We start from the raw sequence: 19,388 nt of genomic DNA, 5'->3' as shown, positions 1-19,388 counted from the left end.
CCTGTTCTCGGAGAGACTTTAAATGACCTTTCACGAAAAACACCCGTCTAGCGGAATCCACTGTGAAAAATTTCCCCCACTCTATATCTGTGCCTAAATCAAAACGTGGATTCCATGAACAAAGTTTCTTTCTTAGTACTGCACGCCTGTGGAACTCTTTTCCGTCTGCCTGCTTCCCACCTGACTACAACTTGGATGCGTTCAAGTTCAACGTTAACAAATTCCTAATGAACCGCCCCCTTAAGTAAACACTTCATCAAATCTCCATACTAACGTAATGTACTTGCAATAACCCCTCTCCCTGAGTGGCTTCCGGACCTTGATAAGTGATGATCACTGTGTAAAAAAAAAGGCTTACGACTTGAAAGACACCGTTTGTGCTTCTACGGAATGTGAACCGAACTAAGTCGACTTTTGCCGAACTAAACCTAAAACTTAGTTTACGGTTCGGTTAGTTTTAGCTGAAGTTTAGATTAGGGATCAAAAACAATTTCTAGAAGTATTTTTTTCTTGAGAGACTGACATTTTTACCCCTAATATAACCCTTAGTGTCGTCTTCCAAAATTACATTTTAGCGTAATCTCCTTATTGTATTTTCGCCCCAAACAATGCACAGTATCATTTTGATGTAGAGAGCTACTAATTTTGCAGGTATTACTATGTAGGGAGTTGGGCGTAAAGATGTCTGTTTACATTACACTTGAACTTCTGCATGTCAGCACAGTCAGGAAAGCAGGAACCCGGAAAAGTGTTTCAAAATCGAGGGAAGAAAGTATTAGAGTAGAAGGCTTTCTAGAATCTGGGGATCTCTACTGTGTGGAGGGGATGAATTTAACTGCTTGTCTGGTTTGTCGAGGGTATTTACGTCTAGGGAGTTGAAGCAGTTCTCCTAATAAACACCTCGGATATCTTAGCACTAAATGAGACTAACTTACACTCCTCCATTCCCTCTAACTACTTTAACATGCCCGGATATCTCCCACTGTGCCGTAAGGACTCTGACAGACATATGCACGGGCTTGGAGTCTATATTCGAAACACCCTTCCCCTGACTAGAGAAAGAAAACTAGAATTGGACAATCAAGCCTTTATGTGCTTTAGACTTAACATGCAACATATTAGTTACTTTTATTTTCTCTACCGCTCTCCCTCGACCCAGGACTGTACAAACAAAGTCTCTGACAGCATAGATACAGCACTTCCCTCGACACTAACGCACAAGTTCATGTATTTGGTGACTTCAATGTTCACCACAGTAACTGGCTTGGATTCTCTAATTACACAGACGCAGCTGGTACCACAACACATACCTTAACTATATCTCATTCCCTATCACAGACGGTTACGTTTCTAACCCGTTTCCCTGACCAGCAAAAGCAACACGCATCACTTTTAGATCTGTTTCTGACCACAGTTTCTGATGATTGTGTTACGAACGCCCAAAGCCCACTCGGGAATGCTGATCATGTAGTGATAATAGTTGAAATCACCCTAAACTCTAGAGCCAAAATGGAAGAGCCATTGCTCAAAACAACGAGATATTATAAAAAGGCCGACTGGGAAGCCATCAGGGATCTCATTAGAGACGCCCCATGGCGAAATATCTTTTCACTTCCTGCTGAACAGTGCGCAAATGATACCACTGAATGGTTCAAAACAGCAATTGAAGCACATGTCCCCACGCGGAAATTTTATAGCAAGCCCCACTCTCTTCAATGGTTTACTTCCACATGTGCAGCTGCCATCGCGCAAAGAAGGCAGCACGCGTACCACAGATTTAACCGACATAAATCCAGTTCAAACAGGCAGAAATATATAGAAGCCAGAAGTAACTGTAAGAAAGAAATAGCGACAGCTAAGAGATGATTTACTGAAACCACCCAAAAACGCATCGAAGCTAAGAAATCAGGAACCCGTGACTTCTGGAAAATCTACAACAGTGTAGTAAATAATGGATAATCAACAATTCCCCCACTATCCAACAATCATGAAGTTGTTTGCTCAGCAACCGAGAAGGCTAACATGCTTGTCAGTCGATTTGCCTCCAACTCCACACTAGACTCGGCTAACCACCCTCTCCCAGACTTTCCTTTGCGGACAGATGCCACATTGACGATCTGAAAATCACCTCTTTTCAGGTGCATGCCATTATAAAAAATCTTGACACTGCAAAAGCATGTCAACCTGATCTCATTCCGGCTGTGGCTATTAAAAAAGTGCTCAGCTGAAGTAGCCCCAATCCTCTCCAAACTTTACAACAAATGTCTTAATGAATCTTGCTTTCGTTCCTGCTGGAAAACTGCTTCTGTGGTACCAGTTTTCAAGAATTCTGACGAAAGAACTGACCCAGCAAATTACCGCCCCATTAGCCTCCTCCCACTTTTTGCCAAAATATTTGAGTCCATAATTAACCAAGCTCTAGTCCATCACCTTACAGAATCTAAACTTCTTACCGACCAACAATATGGATTTAGACAAGCCCGTTCCACATCAGACATCATCACTGTAATCTCTGAACGCATATACCATTCACTGGACAAAGCGGGAGAGGGCAGAGCGGTAGCTCTAGATATATCTAAGGCTTTTGACAGGGTATGGTATGAGGGTCTTCTCAGGAAAATCAGATCATATGGTATTACTTGAAGAATACCTAACATAATTAAATCCTTCTTAAATAAGAGAAAAATCCAGGTTGTCCTCGATGGCCGTACATCTAAACAATATGATATAAGTTCCTCAGGGGTCTATCCTTGGACCTCTATTATTCCTAATAATCATAAATGACCTCCCTGACAAAATTGCCTCTGAGATGGGTATATATGCTGATGACACCGCGCTCTATAACAGACACGACAGGAAAGCAAATGAACACATATCTAAAGAAATGACAGAAACACTAGAGGATGACCTCCAATATGTAGTGGAATGGGGCCAAAATGGATGCTCACATTCAATGCTGCCAAGACTAACCTTGTTTCCTTCAATAACTACAAGAAATCTTCTATACCACCAATAGCAATGGCCAAAGACTCTTTAACCCTTATCCTCAAGGGGCCATTGGGCCTTGATGTGGTGAAAAAAAATCTGAAAGCACATCTTTTAAACTCCTCAGCCTAACGTTCACAGGAAACATGAGTTGGGAAAATTACATTGCCAGGACCGCTGCGAAAAAGGTAGGTTTTCTCTACCGTTCTAGAAAGCTACTGACCCCTGAAAGTATCCTGTACCTCTATAAGGCCACCATTCGCCCATGTATGGAGTATTGTTGTCATATTTGGGCTGGTGCATCTGCTACTAGTCTCTCACTCCTAGACAAGGTCGCCAACCTAATAGGTCCTGAACTATCATCCAAGCTTCAGCCTCTGTCTCATCGACGCAACGTAGCATCCCTCTGCCTGTTCTACAAGAACTTTAATGGCGTAAATTCGGACGAGCTGCAAGCACTTGTACCCCCTCTACGTAAATACCCCCGACAAACCCGACAAGCAATACAATCCCACCCCTTCACAGTAGAGATCCATAGATGTAATAGAACCTTATAATCCAGTAGTTTATTCCCCAGAACTGCTAGACTTTAGAACTCCCTGCCAGGTTCCTGCTTCCCCAACTGTACTGATATGCAGAAGTTCAAATGTAACGTGAACCGACATTTTGCTGCGAAGTCCCCACCTAGTACCCCTGTAACCTGTGTCCCTAATAGTAGCCACCAAATCAAAGTGGCAATGTGCCTTGTTTGGGGTGAAAATGTAATTTAAAAAAAAAGGGGGCTTGTAGCTTGTCGGAGCACCTACTATTAAAATACTTATAAAACAGATGCAACATTTCGTCGATGGGACAGAGGTTGAAGCCTTGCTGATAGTGCGAGACCTATTAGGTTGGCGACTCTTTTAAACCATATGTAAGAGAGAAATTGTATTTTGTTTAACTGATTCTATATATTTTATTTCTATGTGAGACGTTTCTTTATGCATGGTCGGCATTAACATCAGTAATAACTGTTTCACCATCAACAAATAACTTCCTTCACTAAACCACTTGCCTTTCAAATGATACAAATATTTGGAATACCTATCGACAGGATGTGACGTCAGAACACTTTCCCGTGTCACAGACGTGTTTTATCACTCGCAACATTCCCTTCTATGCTCCTTCCTTCTCCCCTCTTCCCAAATACCTCTAGATAGTGATTCCTTGTAACACTATGCATGTAGACTTATCGTATAATTTCTTATTGCTCGTGTTAACGATGCGAACAAGCTCCCCGGTTTCAAACGCAGTCTGTTTCCTCTCGCTGTCTGCTTCAGCACAATCTGACTGACCAAGAACATGCATTACATAAGTGGGAGTTTAGAGATGGGAGATGCACACACACACACACACACACACACTTGTGTGCGTGTGTTGCATGTTTTTATCCCATACAAGGCATATTATCACTCGGATGTAAGAGGCTGCTATTTGGAATCGTGTCTAGCAGGGGAATCAGGGGAGTTGAGCGGCGAAATGTTTGTGCACATTGCATTTATTATTCTGCGTGTTAATAGGCTAGAAATCCGGAAACAGAATTCCAAAGTCTAGTAGTTCGAAGGAAGAATCTGTTAGAGTAAAAGACTTTCCGGCATATAACCCTTATCCTCGAGTGGCCTCTTGGCCTTGATAAGTGGTGATACCTTTGTAAAAAAAAATAAAAAATAACAGTGAATGGATGGGATTTTGTTGCTTATCGAGTTGTACAGGAATATGTACATCGAGGGACTACATTCCGTTAAAGTATTTGAAAAAAGGCACAGGAGTGCAGCATTGCAATGATGAGAGCTTGACAGATAACGCGAGACCTATTAGATTTGAAACGTTTCTGGATCCTGTCGAAGTGAAATACTAGTGGCAGAGCGTCCAGCCCAGATATAAAAAAATACTCCATGCATGGGCGAATTTTGGCTTTAAGATATAAGATAGTCATTAGTGTGAGTAATTTTCTATCACGGTAGATGAGCCCACCTTCTTTGCAGTGGCCTTGGCAACGTCCTCAATGTATTTGTTCCAATTCATGTTGCATGGAAATATTAGGCTGAGGAATTTAGAGGATGTGTTCTCAGGTAAGGTGTTATTAGTTCTGGCACTCGGTGGTTGAGTATTTTTTTTTTTTTTTTGTTAAAGGAAAGGATATATTAATAATAAATGAAAATAAAGCTTGAAAAGAAAACTATTTAAACAACTCGAATGGTTACCTCAAGACAGAAAGTTTAACAATCAGTGAGAAAAAGGAAAGAGTTGAAATCTCTTTGAGCTTTTGGAGGTCGGCCAGTAGTTATCCCCGGGCGAAAAAATCGTATATGCTGAATACGAAGATACGATACGAATGGAGAAGAAAGAGTTTTTCGTTGCTTTCCATGTTCTTTCTGCTGACACTGTGATATCCAATAGAGCTATTCCTTAGGGACAGATAGAATGAATGCACTCTATAAGCGCATTGGTCGGTGACTGCTACAGGAAGTGCAAAATAATTCTGCAATCTGCTATGTTTTACGCAAAAGCCTAACGGACTCGCCTATTCGTTCAATTAATCATGATTATTTATTAATCCCCTGTGGACATTTTGTAAACTTAATCATAACTTTTATGGAAAACAAATACGATAATGGTATGACCCGTTGGATCACGCATTTAATTCGAGTTAGATTGTTTCAATCAGAAAAGTTTGTAATGACAGCTAAATATAAAAAACAAAAAGTAAAATTACTCTTTCTATTCCCTATACTCTCCCCTTTCTCCTTGTCCTCTTTTCTCTCAATCTAACTCTTTAGTTGGATAAAATAGTACAAATAATTGATATTTACTTCTGCTTAGAATAGATTAATCCAATCAGTTTAATTACCTGTGACTCAATAAACAGGAAGTGACGAAATGGAGTTTCAAATATTTCTCTACTATTAGATAAAAGGAACTATGTGGGTGAGTTCACTATGAACTAGAAAACGGCTGGGCCAATTTCTATAGAATTCTACACAAAAGTACTTTATATGCCTGGCAGTATTCTTAGATAGATTTTGTATCGGAATATCTTCGATAAGTATCGATAATCGAAACAATCCGATGATCGAAGGAACAGGCGATTTCGACCAAAGTTAACACTTTACACGGCTTAATATCACAAGTGCATTTGAGAAGTTTTATTACTGCACAAGCCGAAAGGCTCGACATATAAAATCAACAGTATTTTTTATATTACAGGGACGCGTTTGAAATGAATGTTTCCGTTTAAAGCGCAATTGAAGTATAATTAAATTTTGCAGTTTGAACTTTTAATTCAAGTCATTACATATAAAATAATTTCATAAAACAAACAGTAGGTTCTCTACAGTGCAATGTAGACTACAACGTATTGTGGACTAAGTAACCGTGGGGGGGGGCTTGTGAAGCTTCCTCTCGGTGCACCGCGATAGGTTCCCAGCTAGATCGGGAAATCCATTGATTTGATGGGAAAATGGGCGATTTTACCGATTGCGATGAAAATACGAGGGGATGTGAAATATTCGTTGATTATCATTCTATCCTGAGCAACATCGGATTTTTCTGATAATATGAAATAAAATTGGGGGTTGGAAAAGAGTGGGAGGGTAATATATATATATATATATCTCAATTTGATAAGAGATGGTTAGAAGCAGTGAAGAAATTGTTAATTATAATTAAAACAAAAACATTTTGTAAATATAACTCAATTCCCAAACTAAGAAATAGCTAATATTTATTTTGTGTGAATAAAATACTCGGAGAAACAAAGACGTGCGTATATGTGAAGGTGCATATGTATACGTGTGCGTGCGTACATATCTCCGTGTGTATCTGTTTATGTTTATATCCATATGTATACGCATATCTACATATAATTTGGGATGACAAAGAATCAAGCTCATACGTTCGGTTTTATACGTTAGTTATTTGTCTAAAGTATTTTGTCGTCTGTGTCCGACATTTTGACAACATTTAATTCATTCCATTTTAAACACGAATTTATTTTGGTTTCGCGTTTCGTCCAAACATTCGCACATTTCGACTTTTATTTATTTACTTTTTAGTCTTTCACTGGTTAACGCCATGTTTAGATATTTTTGCTTTCGGTGTTCCACATTCGTGCACTTTTAATTTACTCTTTAGTCTTAGGATTACATATTACTGTGTATTCCATTTACTAATACAACTGTAAATAGTAATCTTATATTACTAGCAGGACCCGTGGAAATTCCATGGAATGAGAAATATATATATATATATATAAGTGTGTGTGTGCGACCAAATTACTCTGTCAATTTTCGATCTACAGATTCGAGATTTGACATAAGGGGTATTGAGATTTGGGAAAATCTTATTAATCGGCTTTTGGTCAGAAATTTGGCTGTCAAGGGGTCAAAGTTCAACGAGTTGACCTTTGAGAACTCTACCAAACTCCTCCGCCAATTTTGGGTCTAAACACTTGAAATTTTTAGATGTAGGTTATCTGGACATGGGTCATACATTTTAATTTAAATTGAGCCCAAAACGAATGTTAAGGTGTCAAAATTGGGGGGGGGTCAAAGTTTTAAAAATTTTACGTCTGCGGTCTCTACCAACTTTTTTCTATAGTAGTTAAGGAAGTCTATTATATAGAAAGGTATTGCCTTACATATTCACACCTTTTAAATATATACATTTGAACATAAAGTTATGAACCGTACATAGGGTCCGAGCAAAGATGAACTGCTAGTATTTAATAAACAAAGCTGATATTTTTTCTGGATAACGCAAAAAATATTATTTTTGGACAGAAAAACTAACAACATGGAGCAAATGAATTTTCATTTCTATGAAAATAGTATCCATTGTATTTTAAAAATAAAACTAACCCAAATGACATAAATTAATAAATACTAATAAATAATCAGAAAGTAATATTGTGCTACATAGTTCAATATAAATAATAAATTACATTGTAAGAGACAATCTTAAATTTACTCTTTAAGTCCAGCATCTCTTGACAGACACTATTTTTTGTTGTTTGTCTGTTTGTTTGTTTGTTTATTTGTTTGTTTTGCCCTGTTCCTTTTTTTACATAATATTTCGCTGACTTCGATGAAGAACCACCACACATCTAAATTACGAGGTTTGAGGGGGGTGGAAGGGGGGTCCATACCATTATAACAATAATATATCATATTTGAAAACGAGCTTACAACAAAGGGAAGTTACTCTAATTTTTTGTGTCTAGAGTTGCTAGATTGGCCTTGTTAAACTAAATTTCGCGAATTTGGCGTTTTCATTTTTTAAGTAGTCTGGCCTTCAAAATTTTTATGTGGCATAACTAACGACTAACTAAGGACAAAAAAAGTCAATTCAAATGTGGATACCCGCATTACACGGGAATTTCGTCCTTGTCCTTAATAGGGTCATTTTGGACGACGATAGTGTCTTTGCGTATTGCCACGAAATACGCCGACAATTAATATGAAGTGATATATAAAAATTACCTCATGGCGAAGGAAGAAACTGAAGGATATTAAATAGACATGCATACATATTAAAATGGAAATAAATGAAATCTTGATGATTATCAGGGTTATCAGTGCTAACTTTTAACAGTTATATAAATGAATATCAAGGAAAGCAGTACCGATTCGGAAGGTGTGGTTGTGCTTGAGCAACCCTTGCCTCATAATTACACGCGCAACTACCTTTACAGAGGAGGGGTGTATGCATTGTCTCTTGAGACTGAACGGAGGCATCGATCGATATATCATATAACAAATATATCATATAACAAATATATCATATAACAAATATATTATATAACAAATTACCCAGTTTTATAAATGTTTATTGTCCTTTATTTTCGTTTGCTAATTGTTTTTTTTTTCTACTTTAAAGGTTCATATCGAGTGTAACGGGCTTCCTTTAACGAAAGCAGCCCATTTTATTATCCGACGGTTTTTATGTGGTATGGGAGCTTTGCTCAGTGTAATAGACGCAGTAATTCGAAAGATTGGCATCATGTCACCACGCGACGACGAAGAAGTTGATAGTAAAACCGGGTTGAAGGTCAAGGAAAAACGAGCGATAACACAAAGTTGGAAACATGTTTCACAAAACCTCAAGCAAGAGAGCATGAATTTCTTCAACCTGTAAGTTTATTATTTTTGCTTTTGTCCTTCATTTTTCTTTTTTCCTTTGTTTCAAAAAAAGTAATAAACGAAATTGAGGCAACTTCATGTATGTATTGGTCTTTCTCTTAGCGTTTATCCAGTAGCGCTCAGTTCACTCTATTGGCCTGTTTGTTGCTTTTATCTTCTAATGAACTGCTTCCCCTGATTATGGTTGGGATAGAGTACACGCTTCTGTTCAGGACCTTTTTATTTGCAAAAATTGGTGGAAACCAAGCCGCTGCTCAGCTACTTTGAGCTTGATGAGCTAAGCATTTAACTCTCTCGCGTTCTGAACTAATCGCTTAGTTCTTCCTGGCAGTCCAGAAGGCGAATTTAGTCTCAGTACATCTATTACGTTGAAGCAATGGAAAAATTGATTTCTATGCGCATTAGCAACAGCACATTCTAGAAAGAACCATGGCTGGCAGTTTGGTTTTGGGTTAATTTTTTAGGGTATGAAGCGTTCTATACCTACAACAAACCATTCCGTCAGGTCTGATACTATAGAGGAAACGTTTGTTTTTTAACATGGAATTCAGAGGTAGATATGATATAAATGTACGGAAGCTATCCCAGTCAGTCAAAGGGTAACGATATACGGTATGATGGAGATGTATGTCAAGACTTAAATTTTGTTTTTATTTTGTTTTGTTAAATTTTGTTTTTATCTTAACTGATACAACCGAGTGGTCGGAAGATCTCAGTGGGGACAGAACGGAAGATGAACATAGCTCAGGGCAAGTTGTGATAAAAAGGTCTAGGAGACTTGCATACTGATCATCGGTGTCGGGCACACAAGTGAGTTCGTGAACAATCTGGGTTAGGTTATAAGCAATGGAGAAATCGTAACAGAATCTCCCTTCATCATCTTATTTGAATGGGCTAATCGTTCCACCTTGTGTACATTGAAGTCTCCACGGATGTAAATATTAGCCGAACGGTCAATTTTTTCAGATATGCTCTTAAAGATAGTAACTCCACTATTATGGGGGGGGGCGATAGAGAGCAAATATAAACGCAGTAGTGTGAGCAAGTGCAATTCGAAGGCACATATAGGGTAATTTAGGATCTTCTCTGGAGATGTCCCCACCACATGGAAAGCTACCTCTAATGTAGGCACATATTCCATGCCCATGGCGATCTTGGGGAGTCAGATTTGGTTGTTAAATTAGAATATCCTTTAATTACAAACTCATCTAGGGAAATAGTTGGCTCAATGGTATTTTCGCTTAGGAAGAATAGGTCTGGTTTGGTCTCCTGTAATTGGATTTCAACCTCTGGAAGGTTGGAATGTAGAACCCTGATGTTGGAGTGGAGGGTCTATGTTGAAAGTTGAGGTCTGGGTTTAATCGTGCTTTTCCTGGAGACTTTTCATGGAGTTTTGTGATTTGTGGAATAGGTCGACAGACTTGGTTAGAGCAGGGCAATAAGGAAAGTAATGGAGAAAAAGTTAAGAAAGTTTTGCAGACTATCATGTAAAGCTGTAACTATTACCCACTAATATATATTCGGGAATCCCCACTGCATAGTCCAGAATCCATTCACCAAATGTCGATACATCAGCCCCAGTACCTTGCACTTGCTGATAGGACAGCCTACTTAGATGTTAGTCTAAGGTTCCGGTCCCTGACTATTGTGCGAATAACGTCAGCCCATTAAAACGTAAATCTCCAGCATCCTTACAAGTGATATGGTTACAAGGATAGAAATAGAAACAAAACTTCTGACATCTCAGGCGATTGTTCACGCAAAAATGCTGCCAACGTAGAATAGTTTTTCTTTCCCCTTTGTCAGAAAAATCGTTTTAAACGAGAACTGAGACAAATAAAGATAAACGATAGATAGGGGAGCTGCCGACAACAGATCAACTATGCATTTAAAAACATAATAAGTATTCTACTTATTAAAAGTTCAACTTAACTGTTTAAGGGAAAGTATGGTGATAGGTTACCCTCTCACTAACTGAAACAAAGAAAGAATTCAGTTGCTAATTTCGAGTCATTCCCCACTGGATTTGAATGCTTAGATTCGACGCCAGGCGGCGCATTTATTAGTATGACTATTTGAAAAGTATACTAAAATGGAATGATGTCGGCAGGGTTTTTTTTTCAAAAGAATGTGGGCAGGCGTTGAATTTAAAATTGGAGAACGCGCTTATTTTGAGGAAATAATAGCAAGTGAATAAATGCCGCAAACTGACAATAAATTCCAGTAATAAATTTTAACAGTATTTGAATGAAGGGTGAACGGGTGAAAGTGTAGAAAAAAATGGGTAAATAGTTAAACACGCAACTGAAAAGAAAAACAGACTTTTTAAAAATAATGTTTTTAATATTGAATTCCGTCACCAGCTTTAATTATGAAATTTTGGATCAAATCAACTAATTTTCCTCGTATCATTCTCGACTTGATTTGAATGGAAAGTGCCTTCCCTTTTGCTAACATTCGACATTTATTAGTATTTATATTTTTTATTATAAAATGCAATTTGGGGATTGTTAAAAAGTATAAATGATATAAATTGAAATAATTTCTTCAGGTGTGACTTGTCGAACTCTGAAATCTGCACAAAATTTTTTAATGAATCCTTTCTTTAATTCAAGGGGCATCATGAGCTCATTTTATCATAAAGTAATCCCTAATTGTATTAGTATTGACTGCACTTAGAAAAATGTCATTTAGTACTGAATATTACTTAATATTTTATCCGTTACGTTAGGTGTACTTGCAAACAATTGTATTAATTTTGGAAGCTGCAAACCTATTTTTAGGGTTAGTGTTAGGGTTAGTGTTAGGGTTAGTGTTAGGGTTAGGGTTAAGGTAGATCACTAGTTATTACTACATTTTACTACAGAGTAATGTTTTCACTGCAAAACTTCTAAGATTAATGTTAAAAATGATGTTTCCACTCTCAATAAAATTTCTTACGAAGTATGTTTTAGTTTTTAGTTAAATAACCAATAAATGGATGTGATGCGGTCAAACAAACTAAATTTTCACCTGTTTAAGAGTTGTACTCTTGTATTTGTTCGAATACATTTCCTCAAGACATTATTACATTTGAGAAAGGGTAGTGTAGTATGTTCGCGTGTCATGCCATCCTCCTTTTTGTAGAGGTATTCATTGTATCTGTTTTATCATGAGACACTCCTCCAAAGTTTTAGCGAATAATTTGCAGGTAGTGTATCATCTGTTCGTTCTTCATAACATCTTCCTATGCATTACCCTTTCCTTTACATGCCGTGTATTTTGTTTTCGTTAGGATTGCAAAAATTAGTATCCAGATGCATGTAGGGACTGCTAAGTTAGTTCTCCTCCAGTAGAAACTTTTAAATGCGTTTGAAAATGCATCTAGACAAATGATTTGCATTTCGTGCCTTGTACAACGTGTAAGCGGTATAAGGTGTTAATAGTTAATCTGATGATCCTCTTGTTGACCTTCAACAACAGTTGTTTTAATCTTGATGATTTAGCCAGGCAATCATTTAAATTATTAAAAGAAACAGAAGTACATTTTGGAATGATGTTAGAAAACAAAATCTACGGTGCATTTGTCTATAATTAAATTCTGACGTTTTTAATGAAGCTAATTATATATTGCAAATTAATTCTTTTGCGCGTTTCACATGTTCCACGATCCCCGGGGAAATACATTTTGTTTACTGAGCAAAATATGAGAAGAGAACTTTTCAATTCTTAGCAATGTAAACCTTGTTTCATTCGCTTTTAATTATGTTTCCAAAATGGGAATTTGATGCAGGTCTGCAACTGGAATCCCGTCATATTTCTAAGTTATTTACAGACATCACACTTTTGTTTCCAAAATAAGTTTATCCAGAATAGAAACCTTATAAAACGTACAAATCATTGAGTATGACTCATTAAGTTACTCTGAACTCGTTATAAACTGAACAATAAAAGAATGTATACCGTGGGACAAAGAACTACAAAATTATTAACCATACGCATGTACACACACATTAATATAGTTTTCTTTTTGTCAGTTTTAATTATGAACAATAACATTTTTTCATAATTACGATAATTAAATTTTGTCCTAAAAAATCATATGACGTGACTGTTTGGGCAGAATGCTAAAAGTCGCCAGACCATCACTACAGATGAGTCTCATTAACGTCGCTAGCTCAGTGAAAATCAACCCCTAGGCCAAGTACGTTGAGTAAATACTGTATTCCATCTATCCATCCAGTGCGGCCGCAGCCGAGATTGAACTCACTACAAGAGTTTGTAGTGTAATTCAAATCTTGTCGGTAGCTTTTTAAAGGATGTAAAAACACGAAAAACTTACCCAGCTAGGTAGAAGAGTTACTTATCTTGCCTTTGGTATTATTTGTTTTATATTTGTTTTTTGAACACTTTAGTGTGTGTGTGTGTGTGTGTGTGTGTGTGTGTGTGTGTGTGTGTGTGTGTGTGTGTGTGTGTGTGTGTGTGTGTGTGTGTGGCACAATCACAAAGTTAATATTCCTAGGAGACTGCCTCCATCGGAAATTGCTGGTTCAACCCGCCGTGTGTGAAAAAAAATTCTTTAAGATATATCCCAATGAGCAATAAGAATCTATCCAGTCATAAATTTCTCATATTTTTTTTTATTGATGCTTCACCAGGGCTATCAAGGGTATTTTTTATCGTGCCGCCATCACTAGATGGGGCTTAAGAGAGTCCCATCTACCCTCGAGAGAAGGATAGACTGCGCCAGTTTCTCAACCTGGTATTTTTACATCGTGGTACATACAGCGCCTTGCCTTCTTAAATTGTTACTCATCTGGTCCTGGCCAGGTTCAACGTTGTATAACTTTGGTGATCTGGCGAGGACCGGTGCATCAACGTTATTGTGCCGTATAAAGTGTCGTATTTAATTGGAAATATTAAACTAATTATAGTGCTACTACTGATGATACTGGCCCTAATCAGGGACCAGCCATTACTCCACTAGTGTATATATATGTGTGTTTTATTTTTATTAAGTCATTGTTGACTTCAAAGATGTGACCCTATCGTGTCGACCATTTTTTCTTGTTCTGACGTAACGCTTGACTTTACTTGTTTTTCGAACTGAATAAACCTTTTAAAGGTAAAAACGCTAAAAGCTTACCCAGCTAGGTAGAAGATATATATATATATATATATATATATATATATATATATATATATATATATATATATATATATATTATTGGGTGGACAAATGTTTAAGAATAACTATTTTGATTAGAACTGAGATTTTTTGCGGAATTGTTTAAGATATCAGTATTGCTGAACTAACATGCCAATTACGACTAAATTAAAGAATGATTTCTGGTGACCCGAAGTATTAATAGGTTATGAGAGCCAAAATTCCTTGAAACCTAATTTAAATGCGAGAAGTGTAGACTTAGCATTTGACCAATCGACTTTCCATGGAGCGTCGCATGGTAGACTTTAATTGGTTATCTATTTCAGAGATAAATAAATTTGATATACGTTCATTCACATCAGTTCCAAGAATTAAACTTCCTTGGTAAAATGTATTGACATCAAAGTTTGAAATCAATCAAAACAGCAAAAATTATAACATAGTACACCCTCCATTGCACAGCAATTCACATACAGTAGAACCCCGGAATAAGGCACTAATCCGTTCCAGGATGGCGGGGAAAAGCAAAATTTTATACAGTACATATTAAAATTAACAAAATACAGTACAGTATATAATACACATGTATATAATCAAATGACATTAAAAACACCGTATAACCGGGCAAATACCGTATCCAGGGGCCGGAAAAACATCGTATTCTTCATCGTAACATTAAAACAAACGTGTTCTGGGGTTCTAATATGTATATATATAAATATATATATATATATATTTAGGTAAAAATGAAGCTTTAACAACGGAAAATTAGAACCGTTCGAGAAGTGCAGACTAAGCTCACATTTCCTAAGCTAAAATTAGGACTAAGCTTCCCCCACTAAAATAAATATTTCTAATATGCATTTGTACAAGCGGTAGGGGTTAAGTTTTTTTAATAGGGGCTAATTAATATTAATTGGGTGGATTTCGAACAGCTTTTGTTTTATTTTTATTAAGTCATTGTTGACTTCAAAGATGTGACCCTATCGTGTCGACCATTTTTTTAACGTAACGCTTGCCTCTACTTGTTTTTCGAACTGAATAAACCTTTTAAAGGATGTAAAAACACGAAAAACTTACCCAGCTAGGTAGAAGAGTTACTTATCTTGCCTTTTGTATTATTTGTTTTATATTTGTTTTTTGAACACTTTAGTACGTTTTTGTGTGTGTGTGTGTGTGTGTGTGTGTGTGTGTGTGTGTGTGCACAATCACAAAGTTAATATTCCTAGGAGACTTCCTCCATCGGAAATTGCTGGTTCAACCCGCCGTGTGAAAAAAAAAAGTCTTTAAGATATATCCCAATGAGCAAAAAGAATCTATCCAGTCATAAATTTCTCATATTTTTAATTTAATACATGTTTATAGCATATCATGTATTTCATGTTGAAGAAATCCTATAAAGATAATGAATCTCGTAATGTTTTTATTTTTTCCCCTCGTTTCTTTTCAGCTTGTTCACAGAACATCCCGCTTATATTGAATATTTTCCGGCTTTCCGCGGGAAAAAATTAGAAGAGTTTAACACAAAACCCAAGTTCATCGCTCATGCAAAAAACGTGTTCTATGCGCTAACTTTGGTTGTGGACAGCCTTGACGAACCAGATGAGTTGGTTGAGATTCTACTCAAAACGGGGCGGGATCATCATAATCGAGGCGTACCCATGGCGGCATTTCACGTAAGCATCTCCGCAGTTCACATATTTACAACCGCTTTTTTCTTCATCTTTATTGTTTTAACTATTCCACATTGTTTCGACCGATGTACTCTCCGGGCCTTTCACCATATATTTCACTGCGGTAAACTAAGCTCATCCCACGTTTTCCGTACACGTCGCGTCAGTTATTGATTTTCTGTTCTTTTTTGTTTGTTTGTTTTTTTTTTTACCGAGGATAGAACTCAACGCTTGAGTAGGATTAATAAGAATCAAGGTGTTCCGGCAATTGGAATCTTATATAAATATCTAAAAATTCTAAAAATGTTTCGGGACATTTTTAGAATTTATTTACTGTTACAGCGATTCAGCTGTTATACTCTTCGGCCATCTTTGCAGGTTATTTTAGTCGTCATTAGTAATTGCAAAATAAACCGTTTATTAAATCTAAACGGGTACATTCTTCCCGTTCCGTGTTACTACCGGATCAAACTGGATTTCTGCCCATAATTGACTAAATAACGATGTTACTGTTTTTCCCCTCTCTTTGCAAAACTCAATTATGTTTTCCAAAGTCAAAAACAAGTTTTCTCTATAAAACAACCAAACTAAATACCATTAATAAATACCATGAAATTTTACCGTAAGTACTTGATTCAGCATTAAATAACTCGAAAAACACCATGAATAAATGTTTGTATTATTTTGATTAATCAGACAATTATTCTCACCTTGGGTTATATTAACACACCGTTTCGGTCGCTGTACCCTACGACCTTCTTCGGGTGTTGGATACATGTTTCCTTTTCTTTACTAGGGAAAAAGGGGGTTAGCTCTGCATTGCGAGAATTCGAACCGTGGGTTTGAGGGTGGATCTGTAGATCATAAAGAAAGGTCAATCTTCAGGGGTCACTAAGATATTTTTTAGGGTTTTCCTATGACTCAATTTCTCGGGATATCTATGCTAGTTGTTAATATTAATGAGAAAATGTTTTACGAAAGAGAGGGTCGATAATTGTCAGATTAATCAAATACAAACATTCGCATCTCATCTCAACAATTCAGAATTGCACCATGAATAAATATTGGAAGACATAAAGGACTTGAAGCATAAAAACTTTTACCAAAATGACCCAATTTGGCAGTAAATAATCTGAAAAGGGTTGATACACCGTAAAACAACCAATCATCTCGTTTTATGATACATGTTGCCAATCAACATATTTGATTAGTTTTTACTTCTCCATAGCTTCAGCTCCTGGATATGACCTTAAACTATATCCAGTGGTGAGGCTCCAGCTTGCGGGCTTTGGGGAGTGTAGAGCCACCCTTTAATTGCCATTGCTCCCAGGTCGACTCTGACCCGGAGTGATACTACCTGTTAGGGTCCCAACTATGGGTTGAATAAAAACCGACTTGAAAACAACAAATATGTTCTATTAAAAAAATTTTCTTCCGAATCTTTGGATTCGGAATTAAATAACCTGAAAAGGGTTGATATGCCGTAAAACAAAAACAACCAACCAACCAACCATCCACAGCTTCAGCTCCTCTGAGATTCTGGACTGCTACATCCAAGTCGATGATCCGTTCACGACAATCAGCCCGACAGAAACTGGGTCATTTTGTTGACTTTTTATCCGTTGGCCTCATATATTCATCCTTGGTAGTCCTAGGCGGTTCATCCTCCCAGGCCTTGCCTCACATATTTCCGGAGGTGTAAGTTTTTTTACTGTATAAGGCGCCCTGGCTGAGGAATTCCGATGGGGCTGCCCAGGCAATTTTAATAAGCCAGTGTACTCCTCCTTTAGGGACATTGGCACTATCTATAGGGTTTCTTTTAATTGGGGATTTATGCATCAAGATACTTCTTCATATTACATTTCTGCACTTTTGTACAGTCGGGAAGTAGAAGGATAATTTCAAAAGTTAGTTCGGTGAATCAACTAGTGGAGTTTGCTGATTTTCGCGTTTGTCGGGTGTAGTTATGTCGAATGAAGTTCATCGTAGCACATTCCACTAAAGCAAAACAGTCATACAGCATTGTCGCAATGGGACAAGAACCTCATAGATAGTGTCAGATTACTTAGTTTATAGGCTTTGTCAATTTGCTAAGAGATTGACTAGTAATTGGTGCACCAGCCAAGATGTGACAAGACCACAAAACTATAAAAAGCTAGCATATACATGTTCGCATATCTATATCGATTCGTTATCGGTGGCTAGTATCGCGTAAATGCAAATAACGAACGATCCAGAACGATTTACTGTAGTTAGAGATAAATAGACGGTTCTCGGCTTGTAATGACACTAGTATTTGGTTTTGTATACAGCACCTGGTGTTCCCAAATAGTCACCCGTTTAAGTGCTGAACAGACTCAATCTGAGCGGCTTACATTGTTTTGTACAAGTAGTTTTAGAAATTTGCAAGACTTTAAGTAAAAAGTCTCGTGACTTCTTTTGTATTATCGGCATAATACGTATCGTGGGAACGCGTAGAGCAGAAACGCACGTACTAGCACATTCATATGTAGAATATTCCCTTATTTGCATAATACTCCTCTGCCTGATAAAACTGTACTTCTAGACAAGCTATTTGAATGTCTTGGTATTTAAATTTTTGCTATTTTTCTTTTCTTTTTTTTTTCTTTTAGAACTTGGCCATCGTTTTCGACAAGTTTTTGACAATTAGGCTGGGTAACAACTACACGCCTCTCGCGAAAGAATCATGGACGAAGGCATTGACTGTAGTGAATGCCGTTATAGAGAAAGGAATAGAAGATGAGAAAGCAGCCAACCTCGAAAAAGAAAAAACAAAACAAGAAAAAGAACAAAGCACTGATACAAGATTGTAAACTTCTCGGAAGTCCTGCTCTTTCTCCCCAACCCATCCCTCTCTCTCTCTCCCTCTGTTTGACTCTACTGAATTTCATCTCTGTTTATAACTCTTACATTAACTTCATCTATCTCATTTAGTGATATTTATAAAATTCTATAGGATCTTATAAAATTCTATAATTCTAATCGGCAAAATACGATGGATTAAGATACGCCTTCAAAATGAATCTAAATCTACTTAAAAGCAAATTTTATGTTTCATAAAAGTTCAAATAAAACAAATGCGGACGTAATTGTAAGCAGTCACGTTTAAATTTTTTTTCTTATAAACTTTGAGTCTACATTTGTGTAAAATGAAATTCATTTTATAAGTACTGATAACTAAATGGTTATAGACTTACTTTTGCTGCATATCATCATTGGTTATAGGTTCTTTGTTAAAAATCGCACGATTTTTTGATCCTATAATCTTTCTAATAAGCCTTCATAATATAAGTAGGCCATAATTTATTTAAGTGGCTAACCTTCAGCGGATGCTACACAAAATTGTCTACCATCAACTCGGTAAATATTTTAAGTCGTACTTAA

General features: G+C 37.0%; 1 protein-coding gene across 8 annotated transcripts in view; it reads left to right on the top strand.

Moving 5' to 3' along the window:
- Positions 1-18,828, top strand: part of LOC145245887 (globin-like) — a 420,901-nt gene extending 402,073 nt beyond the window's left edge. For all 8 annotated transcript variants that reach the window (XM_080108497.1, XM_080109547.1, XM_080111330.1 and 5 more), the window contains 3 exons: positions 8,902-9,155; positions 15,761-15,986; positions 18,617-18,828. In XM_080108497.1, the coding sequence (XP_079964623.1) occupies positions 8,974-9,155; positions 15,761-15,986; positions 18,617-18,817 (609 nt within the window). In that variant the 5' untranslated portion in view covers positions 8,902-8,973 and the 3' untranslated portion in view covers positions 18,818-18,828. The remainder of the gene's footprint in view (positions 1-8,901; positions 9,156-15,760; positions 15,987-18,616) is intronic.
- Positions 18,829-19,388: the final 560 nt, after the last annotated feature.

This window comes from Euprymna scolopes, chromosome 1 (assembly GCF_053919585.1).
Source record: "Euprymna scolopes isolate OS-2025 chromosome 1, ASM5391958v1, whole genome shotgun sequence".
NCBI lineage: Eukaryota > Metazoa > Mollusca > Cephalopoda > Sepiida > Sepiolidae > Euprymna > Euprymna scolopes.
Note: the sequence above shows the minus strand (reverse complement) of the source record. Positions and strands in the feature narration are given on the sequence as shown.